At 45.2% G+C, this 12,971-nt stretch overlaps 1 protein-coding gene across 3 annotated transcripts in view; it reads right to left on the bottom strand.

Moving 5' to 3' along the window:
- Positions 1–437: 437 nt before the first annotated feature.
- Positions 438–12,971, bottom strand: part of Prox1 (prospero homeobox 1) — a 53,813-nt gene continuing 41,279 nt past the window's right edge. For 2 of the 3 annotated variants that reach the window (XM_013122632.3, XM_013122629.3), the window contains exon 5: positions 438–5,825. In XM_013122632.3, coding sequence (XP_012978086.1) covers positions 5,637–5,825 — 189 coding nt within the window. In that variant the 3' untranslated portion in view covers positions 438–5,636. The remainder of the gene's footprint in view (positions 5,826–12,971) is intronic. The other variant, XM_005082886.3, reaches the window with a different exon arrangement.

Genomic DNA, 12,971 nt, shown 5'->3' with positions numbered 1-12,971 from the left:
TAGCTGGTCTTCATCTTGAGGATAGCTGGCTTACAAGCTTCCCAGGGTCGATATTTCGCTCTTAGAGTGCTGGGATTGCAGACTCCTGCTCCTACATGTGGCTTTGTGTGAGTTCTGGGCATCCAAGCTCAGGTCCTGACACTCATACAGCAAGCATTTTAACTACCTTCTTCTCTTCCCTCAAGTTGTGGGGTACCAAAGTTAAATCTGAGTGAGAGGCTCTACAAAGAAAGCAAGCTGTTATTGCAAACCTCCTGACATGGAATGGAGATGCCCAGGCCTTGTCTGGGGGAATGCTGGGTTACATGAGCAACGGTAGCAACGGGAGGAAAGCTATTACCGGATATTAGTCAGACCAGCTGGAAGGAAGCCTCGTAGGTCCAAAACCAAAATGTCATGCATTTTCAGGAAGGAAGAAAAAAAAAACCCAAATGACATGAGCTTGTAATGTATATTTTATTTTGCACAAGCTTGCATATATACTGCACATACATTCAGTTTAGGAGAGGATGGAAGGCACACAAGGCAGTTGACTACTGCACCCTTTCGTGGTACAAAGCAGACGGTCAGAGTTCGGAGAATATAGAAAAGCTTAAAACACACAGCGGAAACCCTCCCCGCCCTCCCCATGACAACGTTGTCCTTCAGGTTTTCCTTGTTTTAAAATTTAGTAGCTGCCAAACTAAATCGTTTTACATTTTACTTTAAAATCAATCGTCTATGGCACCTTTTATGTTTTCTTTTGAATATGGACAGGGAGTCTCACTGTTTTTATCCTATCAATTAATATTACAGTACATCCTTGGTAATACAAAATTGTACACCTTCATCAAATAAATTAGGATAAATTAAACCAATAAATTATGCAGTCTTCAGAACAATAGACAATAACAAAATGCACAATTGAAATTGCCTCTAGCTAAAAAAAATCAAAAATTGACTTTATCAGTTCAGTTATTGTACTATATTCAAATCAAAGGGTCTTTATTACAAAAAAGAGCTCCATAATGCTATTTACAACATATTGCTAAATCATATAAAGGCAGTGTTTGTCACGGTTTATACTATATACATATGAGAAATGGCTGGGACAATGTTTGGGGGAAGCTGTGACCTTTGACTCTTCTAGGGAACTGAGACCAGCTCCAAATACATCATTTTTCCTAAGTCTAAATTTGAAGTGGCATATATAACTTTAAAATGCTTTATTCCCCATCTGCAGAGGAGTTTGTTATTACAAAAATATCTAGTGAATCCATTTTCACAAAGGCAGGCTGGCCATTTGCCTGCCTGTCCACGTCTGTGCACTTTAGGGGCTGTCTGATTTGAGAGAGAGCTCAATTGAGAAGACTCAAAGTCCACCTGCTTCCACACAGTCTTAGAAGGGTCATTCAAAAGGATGCAAAGATTAAACACCGGTTTGGATCCCAGCTCTAAAGATGAGCCTTTCAGTTTTAGTTCTTTCAGATGGTTTAAAACCAGGGGATCTACACAGGCGAAGCTGTGCTTCCTAGCACGTGACACGCATGCGCGATCGACCCACCAACCGCTACATTTTCCGAGGGGAGCCTCTGAAAGCGACGCTGCAGCCTGCAGACACAAGCGTTTACACCAGGAGGGAACGGTTGCGCTGCTCACCCCAATGAGTATAATATACACAGCAGAGACTGTTCGCGTCCTCACACACACCGCCGCTCCGGGGAATTCTGTAAACCACCCTTTGATTAACTTATGGTCGCTCTGGAGGAGCATTCTACGTTTAACTCCCCCAAAACTCTTTAAGCTAAGTAGTCGGTATTAACCTGCACGTGTGGGGCCGTAGGTGATCACTTACTAAATGCCTTCATGACACAGAAAAGAAACGTCGGCAATTTACAGAGACACCGTTACCCTTGCCCTTGCCATCTGATAGGGGCTGTTACCTTTTGCAAGTAGAGAACAGTATTTTTTGAGAATGCTTTCAACTGCCTGTACAGTCACTGTAGTGTCCCTAATAAATTCAACAGATGCTGTGATACTGTAGATATTTATTAAAAATCTCATGTCTTACATAACAACGGCCATGAGTTCAAATATTTACATTTCTTTATAAAAGTTCCCCCTTTGCTTTAGTGTTTCTGTTTTGATGATTTTAAATTGTTTTAAAAATGATATTCACCCATATTCCTAGCACAGTAACAAGGATTCTTCAAACATAAAAACACTTCAATTAAGTAATACTCAGAGGCACAAAGCAAACTTCAGGAAAATGGGGGTGTAAACGGGTACAGAAATAATTACTATATCCTAACGTCTTCCACATAGTTTTTTACCATTTAATGCAAAACACCTCCATTGAACAGCCAGAGAGACGGTGAGAAGGAAATGGCGTGTTGTTGCAAATAGAAGATTCTTCTCACAAACGTGACATACGCCTAAAATAAGTTCTTAAATCTAGATAAGAAAAGGTAAGCTTTCTACTTCACACGCATACATATGTATATTTTTTACATGTGTGTGCCTGTGTGTTCACGCACACATCTGCACACACATTGCACATGGTATGAAATATTGCTTCTATAGTGCTTCTCATTAGGCTAAGAAAACACGAGAGTTACACCACAGATACAAAACAAAACAAAACAAAAACAAAAAACAAAACAAAAAAAAAACTGGCTTCTACAAGGATCTCCAAAACGCGAATGCTGCTCGAACAATTGAGGGAAAAAAATAATTTGCGGTGTATCAAACTGTTCTAAAAATTTCTCTTCTTCAAAAACGTTATTCTCCCGCTTTGTTTTAAAAAGACACAAGATATGCATAGCTATCAACATTACGTCAAACAGCCAGAAAAAAAAATCTAGTGTTTATTGCAGCTGTAGTCACTGGAAATAAAGTAGAAAGAGATGAAACAGAGTCACAGAAGGCACAAGAACAGCCGTACTTGTGGGGAAAGAACTGGTATTTTGAAGGATTTTTAAAAATCCCAGCGCTGGTGCATTTTAGATCTAGGCACAGACTATCACCTTGAGTGTACGCGCAAAAAAAAAAAATTATAGGGTTAGCATAAAAGAAATGGCGATATGGAATTGCAACAGACTTTAGAGTTGGTCCCCAGCTCCCACTGTGAGAAGTTATCTTTCTCCTTTGCGCAGAACAGTTTTCACTTGGTGAGAGCTGAACCCATATTTGAAAGGTGGTAGATAGTTTTGTTGTTGTTGTTTTATTTAAAAACTAATGGCTTGATAGGAGACAGGCATTTTTTTTACCACTGTATGGGGAGACACATGGTCCCATGGCTGTATTGGGAGCAACCACCACAACACAAAGCCGTGAAGACCCCCTTCCAGCACAGAGCTGAGTCTGTCCCAGGCTGACTGTGAAATAATCTCCAGCCCTACTGAACACTGAGTGTAGATTCTAGGTACATAAGGGCACTGACTTTCAGTAGAAAACACATTTTTTCCCTGAATTTGTCTATTTCAATTAGAAAGACAGAGGAAAACAAGAGTTTGAAAATCCAAGTAAGTCTAGAATCAATATTCATTTGCCCCAGATTGTAAAGATACCTAGCAATCTGTCTACCCAGGACTACACTGCAGCTTTGCCTTTGACCTTGGAAAGGGTAACATGATGGGAATCTGATTGGCAGGTGACTCAGAACAGCCAAGGACCCTGCTGGACCCTTGCAGGAACTCCCCAGACAGAGCATGTCAAAGGCTTCCATGCTTCCCACTGACTGGGCTCTTGATTTTCAGCGTTTATTTCACTGGTATGGTTACCTGGGCTTTTTGTTTTAAGGACACCCAGAAAAATAATAAATATACCTTTAATAATTACATGTGCACGTCCGGGTGCATGAGCCCTCAGAGATGCCATCGTAGTGAACCATCAGTGTTGACCACGCTTTGCAGGCTCTGTCCTCATCACCAGGGCCTTCTGGCCTCCCGGAAGATGCTGGGCCTTGCAGGGCTGCACTGTTTAGCTTAAAGTCAGCAGGTTTTAAGGCTTTGTGCTGACAATAACTGTGTTCATACATTCCTGTCCATCAGCAGAATTTATAAATGATGTTGAATTACAGCGATCCAGCCAGCTAGACAGGCACAAGGGCTGACCTGCATCCTCCAAAGTCAAATGATGTTTTTCCATTTTAAAAGAAAATTCATGAAAAAATGGCATTTCTGTTCCTTATGCTTTAAATACCAGATCTGTTACTCTATTGTTTTCAGAGTGTGTATATCAAATTATCTAAGGGGAAGAAGGGCCTGGGCCACACTGTTAGAGTGGACAGTGCCGCTCACTGCATCTATACACACATACATACAAAAAAAAAAACCCAGCCAAGAAAACAAGTGAACGATATTCAGCATTTTAAATGCAAGAATAGAACACAGCACATCATCAAAAAACGGGGTGGGGGGAGGGACGAGGACAATTTGAGAATGGGTAAAATAGCAGCTAGCTTTCTCAGTATGTGAAACTGTGTGTCATCTTGGGTAATCCCAAACTAATCTTCTGATCACACTTTGATCACTATTAGCTTCTGAAGCAGGAGAGACATCATCAGCCATCAGTCACTTTGAGATGTTATACCCAAGGTGAAGAGAGAGGCTGCTACCCTTGCGTACCCATATTCAAATGAGCCATTCCTGGGTGGTGTCCTCACAGGACCTGAAGGTCAGGCCCACTAGCAGCTATCAACATGCCCCAAGAGTAGGCAAGGATTTCATGGTCAGAGGGATTTCTTAATTCCTTACTGCAGAAAGGTATCCAGAAATTAGTGTTCTAGGAGGATAAAAAAAAGGCTAAGCATATAAAGTCGAGCAAAGGATACATTTGAAAGGTACATGCCTTTTAATATCTGAAGCAAAATAAATAGGAAATGAAGACAAAGCACAGGGTTTCCTCTAAGTCGATCCCTCTGAGTGCACACCTCACCAAGCACCAGTGATAAAGTTTACAGGGACAGCTGGTCGACCTGCACAGAGTTCCAGTCTCATCTCGAGAGAATGGGTCTTATACAAAATTTAGTCTGGGATATATGCCATTTCTCTTAGAAAAGGCTTGGTGAGGATGATGGTTCTAAAATCTGTCCTTTCAGGGCACTTTTGAGATGGGAGCTGCCTGGGGCTATTGCCGCCGTTGGTTTAAATGTGTAAGAAGCAGTTACTTATGGGCTCAACTCAAACAAGGTGTTCCAGTGTGGGAAGTGCTTTCCTTGGGTTCTTCCAGAACATCTTAACCCTAGAAGCAAGAGATACAGCCAGCACAGGTGTGGGTATGTGCTGTGTCATAGTCTGGGGTTCACTCTGCTGGCCACCATTAACAATAGGCTTCCAGGTGAGCAGAGAGTCCTTGGCTCTTGTAGACTTTAAACAGGCTGACATTCCCTTCTCCTGAAAAATCAACCCTACCTCAAGTCTCCAAATATTAAGGGCCTTGGGCAAAAGTAACTAAAGGCAAAGAAGGAAAATACCCATCCCCCCTGTAGTGGGGAAAACAAACGGGACACAGAGGGGATGAGCGGGAACCACCAGCTGGCACACGACACACCCAGGCCTCCCCCACACATGTATATACGAAATAAGAATGTAGACACACAGAAGGTGGACAGCCAGGGGGGACTTGTATTCATACATTCAGAAGAGTTGCAATCTCTACTCGTGAAGGAGTTCTTGCAGGCAGTTCGGGGATTTGAAAATCTCAGGGACCTCACTATCCAGCTTGCAGATGACCTTGTAGATGGCCTTCTTCCAGGAAGGGTCTACATCTTTGCCCGCAATGATGGCATTGAAAAACTCCCGTAGTGTGATCTGTGCAACTTCCAGGAACCTCTCTGGGACCTGCTGATCCAAGGAGACAAGGGTGTTAGTAAAGTTTTCGGTTTCACGCTTGCAGTTCTTCAAAGGAAACCGAGCTAACTCCGTGCCCTCAGAGAGAGGGGCTGTGGACGGCACCTGCATCTTCTAAAAATGGCCAGCCTCTATTCTCTTCTGCGGAGTTGTTATATATAGCAGCATTGTGATAGACGGCGGCTGCTTCATGGATCTCGGGGGAGCCGAGGGTGCACACAGGCCCGCCAGCGCCGGGGTTTCTCTGTGAACACCACCATAGAGAGAGGAGACCCACATCCTCATGTGGGTAAGTAGATCGTCCTAGAAGAGACTCACCAACTCCTGTTTCAGAACTTGATTCCTCTCTCCTTTTGGCTTCCATTATGAAAAGGAAATGTGTCTCATTATCAAACCATAAATGTTGGGCATCTGTGTAAGCTAAACCCCTATCTTCAATGAAGAAACCCTAAAATCAGTACTGCAAGGTGGATAAGATCACAACATGAAGTCCTGAGAGATGAAATTTAAAGCTGAACCCCAAATTACTACATTTTGCTTGGACATTAAAATTGTTCCTTAGATGGTGGTTTGTGTCCAGTCACCGTTGTAATAACTAGTACTTAGTGTTAACTGTGTCAGGCACACCATGTTGCATTACATACTGAATGCCATTCCAGTCTTCCAAACTCTGTGTAAGAGGTTGTCTCAAGTATACAAGGAGAAAGCTAAGGCAAGGAGAGATCAAAAGGAGCCACTCAAGGTCATTCCAAGGTCATCATTCCCCAAATAATCTTTTTGGAATTTCTATTTGTCAAACCTTTGGTTCCATAGCAATTAAAGCACACGAGCTGTCTGTCTGTGTTCTCTTGCTTGCTGATTGAATAGTCTGACCTCTCGACTGTGCAAAGAACACTTAGTGTTCTTCAGAAGTAACTGAATAAAGCATGGCTTACCCTTGCCTGCATCAGCATGATGGAGTCACAGAATAACTACACAAAGTCATAATTTTCCCAGTATACATTAGTGAGATCTTATTTTTTTCATTAAGTTCAGATGTATGAGGACACAAAAGCATGGTCGTGTATGTGTAGGCACATGTGTCCTCAGAGATACTACATGAAAAACCTTCACCACAGTTCAGAAGTACCGGTTACTGAAACATTGGGGGATTATTGTCCTATGAACAAGTCCAGCATCTTCTTTGCCTTTTTTCAACAAGTGCAGTGGGCATGTACATGGATCATGTATGTATATACACACATATGTGGATGACAGATGACCCAGAAAACTAAAAAAAAAATCACTGCATGTCCCTGGATTTCAAATTTCAAATTGTTCAAAGTAGCTCATTGCTTCCAATAGCAAGCCAATTGTTCTTTAGGGAAATCTAGTAACTTCCCAGAAAGAAAAGAAAAGAAGGAAAGAAAGAAAGGGAGAAAGAAAGAAAGAAAGAAAGAGAGAAAGAAAGAAAGAAAGAAAGAAAGAAAGAAAGAAAGAAAGAAAGGAAGAAAGAAAAGGCCCTGGTATGGAGTCTAGAAAACGAAAGGAGAATGGGCCCCATTTTAATCCCACCCAGCCCTTGCATCTCTGTGAGTTCCAGGCCAGTCAGGGCTACACTGAGACCCTGTCTCAGAAATAAAGAGGAGGGTATTGAGCAATCTTTCCCAAAGGTGTTTCCCCTGGCCTGTTAGGACAGGGGTCAGAACTGACTGGAAGAACGCCGAGGGCCGAGGCCCCCGTTCTCCCCAGCCGGGCAAACAACAGTCTGAGAGCCCACACAGCTCCCCCGTAGATTCCCACGGAAGCACCTGCACACATGTGGCGGATTTCCTGGAGGGAGCGCGGTGTTCCCACCCAATGACAAGTCATAGCAAATGGGCATTGCTGAGGGAAGACACACTGCGAACATAGGTCTGCAGCCAAACGCTACATGGCCAGAGGTCAGTGGTGCAAAGCAGTGTGCACTCTCACTGGCTGTTGGCAACAGGGCCTCCATGGAAAACCGTGTTTCTCAAACAGCAAACCCAGAGCTGCAGGAGAGGGAAGCTGAGAGACACAGGTGTGAGCTCTGGAGAAACGTGGGTAAGCTAGAAGTCCCACCCACTCCAAGGGTTCCTCCCACCACCAATGGTCACACAATCAGGGGCAAGGAGGAGGGCCTTGTGGAAGCTACCAGGAGCAGAACTGTGGAGACAACTCTACAAGAGCACCAGCCCTGGAGGAGGAAGGGTGACTTCCGGAGGACTTCAGAGACGGCGTCACCTGTACCCAACTTTCTCAGTGACCCTAGCTTAGACCAGTGGCTCTTAACCTTCCTAGTGCAGTGACCCTTTGGTAGAGTTCCTCAGGCTACAGTGACCCCCCAACCACAAGATTGTTTTCATTGCCACTTTATAACTGTAATCGTACTACTGTCAACAATCTTAATGCCGAAATCTGTCTTTTCCCATGTCCTTTTTGGTATCACGACCCATAGACTGAGAACCGCTGGATTAGTGGGTCCTGTCCTGTTTCAAACGTTCGTTTCCTGAGGTCATCCCACCAGCTGCCCCGTGACAGCTTGTGTAACGTATCTGGCTTTTCACTCCCTGTGACTGGTTCTCAGTGTCTTCCTCGTAAGGTGTCTTTCGCTGAGGAGCTCAGGTCTCTCTCCCTTCACCTACAGTTCAGTGGCAGGCAGGCCTTTTTATAATTATTCCACAAAAATTGTTGTCATTAACAGGAAGACCTCACTCCTCTGCTTTATCCCATAATGCTCTGTAGTGCCTTGCTATTCTCCGTCAATGCTCTGAGCCCAAGTCTGAGTACAGCTCAATGGCACGCTGTTAGCCTGGCCTGTGCAAGGTCCTTGGTTTGAATCTCAGCATCACTAAGCAAAACAAACAAACAAAAACAAATTCATGAAGAAAGGATTTTGAGCACCATGGGTCTCAGAAACCATCATTTTATAGATAAAAAAAAAAACTAGGTGATTCTCTGGGATGGGATAAAGATGCTTGTGAACTTTGTGAACCACGACTTCTTTCCACTAAAACGTGCCGGGCGCTAACACCACTGGATGCTTTCCCACTATTTATTTATTTATTTATTTTTTGAGGCAGAGTCTCAGGTACTTCTCTGACTGGCCTTGAAACTCAACAAGCTGTCCCAGAAGATAGTCTTGACCTTCCGATCCTCCTGCCTCCACCTTCCTGGGTGCGGTGATGACAAGACCTGTACCACAGCCAGGCTTTAAGGTTTTTATAAAGGCAGGTTGACTCACGCGAGACAACAAATCCCTGACAAGTTATGTATCTATAACTGCAGAAAGCCTTCTCCGAGGAGCCCTTGCCCTTAATGTAACTAGAAATGGGCTAAGAGAGTGCGCTACCGGCTGGCTGCTGGAAACCCGTGTCTTCTCCTTGCCGCAAATGAAGGAGCTGGCTAAGGCATTGCCTGCTCTGGGCAGTGTGCACACAGCCCTGGGCCGGGCAAAAGGCTTCTTGGAGAGATCCTCTGGTACTGGAGCGGTTCATCCTTTGTTGGTGGTTCCAGAGGTATCGTGGGTTAACAAGTGCTATTCTGAGAGACTGCCGAGGGATTCCACCCACAGGTAGAAACCTCACCCACGAAAACAGGGAGCCTCAGCTCTCTGATCACAGGCTTTCTCTGTTTTTATTTGCTAGATCAAGGTAACATATTCCTGATGTTTGGGGTGGACAATGGGGTTCGGGATTAGGAACATGATATCGTCCATATTTTGTGCGCACCCCCCTCTCATCTAATGACTTTCCAATCGCTAATAGACATCTGCAGAAAAGCCCTTAGTGACAAGTAATCCCTTATCTAGGCTTCTTTTAATAGAACCCAACAATCTGTACAATGAACCCTCGAGTCTCTCTCCTCAGCATCAGGTGCAACAGTCAATCAAGCCACTGGAATGTAAGACAATGCAGGCTGCTGGGGGCGGGGGAGCGCAGAGGCCAGGCCTTTGGACATGCCACAGGGGAAAAACAAAAGGCTTCCAAAGTCTTTGGCAGAACGAGGAGGCTATTGTGGGAGCTGCTTGGCCCGGAGTTCTTCAGGAGGGAGAGTGGAAACTTTGCTTTGATAAAAAGGCATCCCAGCCTAGGAGCCTCACCCCAAATGGTCTTGCCTTGACATTTACAGAATACACGGGTGATGAGGTACTCGACTACACTGGTCACTCTGAAGGGAGTTGGCCAGCAAGGTTCCATCAATTCCACCCCAGTGATTTACTCTTGCTTATTGATCAGACTGAGCCAGTGACTTCGGGAGGATGGGAGAAGGAGTGATTCGTGTCTGCTGGGTCCACAGCTGGGCAGCACACACATGCAGTGGGGTGGGTGGTAGATGTTTTGCTGCTGCTGCCTCTCTCTCTCTCTCTCTCTCTCTCTCTCTCTCTCTCTCTCTCTCTCTCTCTCTCTCTCTCTCTCTCTCTCTCTCTCTCCTCTCATATCAGATTGAGTGGCAAAGACGTCCCCGTCCTGTCTTCCTCCTCCTCTTCCCAGTTGCTTTACCTTCAAGGATGATTTGTTTTATTAAACGAGCTGTCCCTGGTCTCTGCAGTCCATAATGAAAGCCTGACATAGCAGGCTGCCTGCCTTCTGTGTCCTGCAGACACTCATCATAAGTGTCAGGACATACCAAGGTTAGCGGTCACTGGAAGTGTGCTCGATGGCCCAAACCTTGCCAAACGCTCTTGGCAGCTGAATGAATGTCACAGAGAATAGAAGGGGAATGACAAAGGTTGAAAAGAAGACAGCCTCCCCTATTTTCTGGAGACAGAGAAGCTGAATTTTCACACCTCTGAAGCATCCACCGGCTCATTCACGGGCCTCTTGCGGGGAAACCGTAACCCTGCCCTTTGCTGGGGTCCCCGTGGACACTTCTCCACCCTTGATCCCCTTCAAAAACTGGCCCACTGGCCTCCGCTCACCGGTGGGATCGTCTTTACTGCAACGGCTAGAAAACAAGCCAGGCGTTGTCTCTCTCCCTAGCCCTCCCAAGAACCACAGCCCAGCGGCCGGTGAATTCAGTCCATCAATAGATTCTGATGTTAGTAAGAAAGACCCTTTTGACACTATCTTCTAAGCTAGTTTCCCCCTCATACTTCAACATAGAAACGGAAGACAAGTAAGGGATGAACAGGAGCTGCGGAGGGGTGCGGAAAGGAGGGGTGTGGAAAGGAGGGGTGTGGAAAGGGCGCCCTGCCGTTTGTTTTGGTGAATTAGTTTGTGTGTGGGTTTTCTTTTTTTCTCCCTTCTCTACTTTTTTTTTTAATACTATAAAAGGGCAATAAAACGCTGACTGCAAGAAGACAATGTCAAGGAGAAAGGGGTGCTGGCATTTTGGATACTCTTCACTGCTCGCCTTGGAGAGAGAGTTATTCTTGTCACAGCCCTTTTGTCTGCATCTGCTGACGGCTTGCCGTAGCCAGCAGCATACTTTAACTGTTTTGTCACCTCCTAACATCACATGCATCAGCTGTTGGGCTTTTGTTACGGGTATTGTAGAACTAATCCTCTGTGGCTGCTCTACTGTGCAGTAAATAAAACAGAAACCGGCTTCTCAGACCGCTCCGCATGAATATTTCAGGCAGCTTTTTACAACTCTGGGACTCACCAAATCAAATAAATAAATAACTCCCCCACCCCCAGCATCCCCAGCCCCTCCCCATTCACTGAAACAAAAAAAGTCTCAAACTAGCCCCAGATGCCTCCAAGTCACCCTGCATTGAAGGCAGGGACTGGAGCTGGGAAACAATTGTATCAGTGAAGTTGAAAGGAAAGTGGTCTCAACTTCAGCACTGCTGAATTCGAATTTACGAGGAGAGCTAAACACATCTGAGGCTCAGTCTGGCTAAGCAGCTCTGAAAATCTGCAGAGCCTCCTGGGGACAGGGGCTTAATATATACACATGCAAGTATATGTTTCCATAGATTTATCCCATGCATACATATAATATATGCATCTCTCTCATATATATATATATGTATATATATGTCCTTGTTAAGCTACTTTTATTGTATCTATGTGCAGTCTCTTCCTTTCTACTTTATCTGGAAGGGTTAGGACAAGATGTATATACTCTTAATTAATCCCAGGGCCCTTTTCCAAGCTGCGTAAACTGCATAGAGGTGTGGAGAGAAAACCAGACTCTAGAATGTTCCCCAAAACTAAATATACATCACAAACCCTCTGCAAGTCTGAAACCGTCCTAAGCACAGACAGCAAGGATTTGCCAGACGGCTTCTGAATGCCTTCGGAAGAGTTCAGCAGATAAAGGGCCATCTACCTACCCCACGTATGTGTATGCCTGGCACACAGAGATCCCAGGAAAGGCACAAACACTGGCGTTCTTTCCAAGCCATTCACCCTGGTGGGCACATGATTCCTCTAAACAAACCCTCCCATCCCTGCTGTTTGTTAAGTAAATATTGACCAAGGAGAAGCCTGTCTCCTGACAGCAGTGACACAAGCTGGGGGCTCATGCTGCATAGACGGAGTAGATGGATGGACTGCATAGACGGAGGGGTGGATAGATGGACTGCATAGACGGAGTGGATGGATGGACTGCATAGACTGAGGGGTGGATGGACTGCATAGACGGAGGGGTGGATGGACTGCATAGACAGAGTGGACGGATGGACTGCATAGACGGAGGGGTGGATGGATGGACTGCATAGACGGAGGAGTGGATGGATGGACTGCATAGACGGAGGGGTGGATGGACTGCATAGACGGAGGGGACCTAGACAGGCACTCTCAGATCTTTCAGTTTACTCTTCGTAGAGATTATCAGGTAGAAGAGCAGAACGGATACAGAATAGATTGCAGCTCCTCGCTCAGTCTAAGCCCTGCCAGCTGCAGAGTAGGTAAACCATGGGACTATGAAATACGGTCACAAGATGCCAGTCATGCGTGCGCTCGTGTGGACAGCCCAGACTCCAGGGCCTTCCAGAAAGAGGGGAAGGTACAGGATGCTAATGGTGCCTTGTGGGATTCTCTCTCCCAATAGCCTCTCTGTTCAGGGAGCATGTGTGTGTGCAAGGCAGAAGGGACCATGTGCGTGTAAGATGGTGGACAGACACTTTAAAGGAGGCCTGGTTCCTGTCAAGGTGTTTCACCATGGTTAAGGGACACATGTGCGTGTAAG

The sequence above is a fragment of the Mesocricetus auratus genome, unplaced genomic scaffold (assembly GCF_017639785.1).
Source record: "Mesocricetus auratus isolate SY011 unplaced genomic scaffold, BCM_Maur_2.0 Super-Scaffold_100676, whole genome shotgun sequence".
NCBI lineage: Eukaryota > Metazoa > Chordata > Mammalia > Rodentia > Cricetidae > Mesocricetus > Mesocricetus auratus.
Note: the sequence above shows the minus strand (reverse complement) of the source record. Positions and strands in the feature narration are given on the sequence as shown.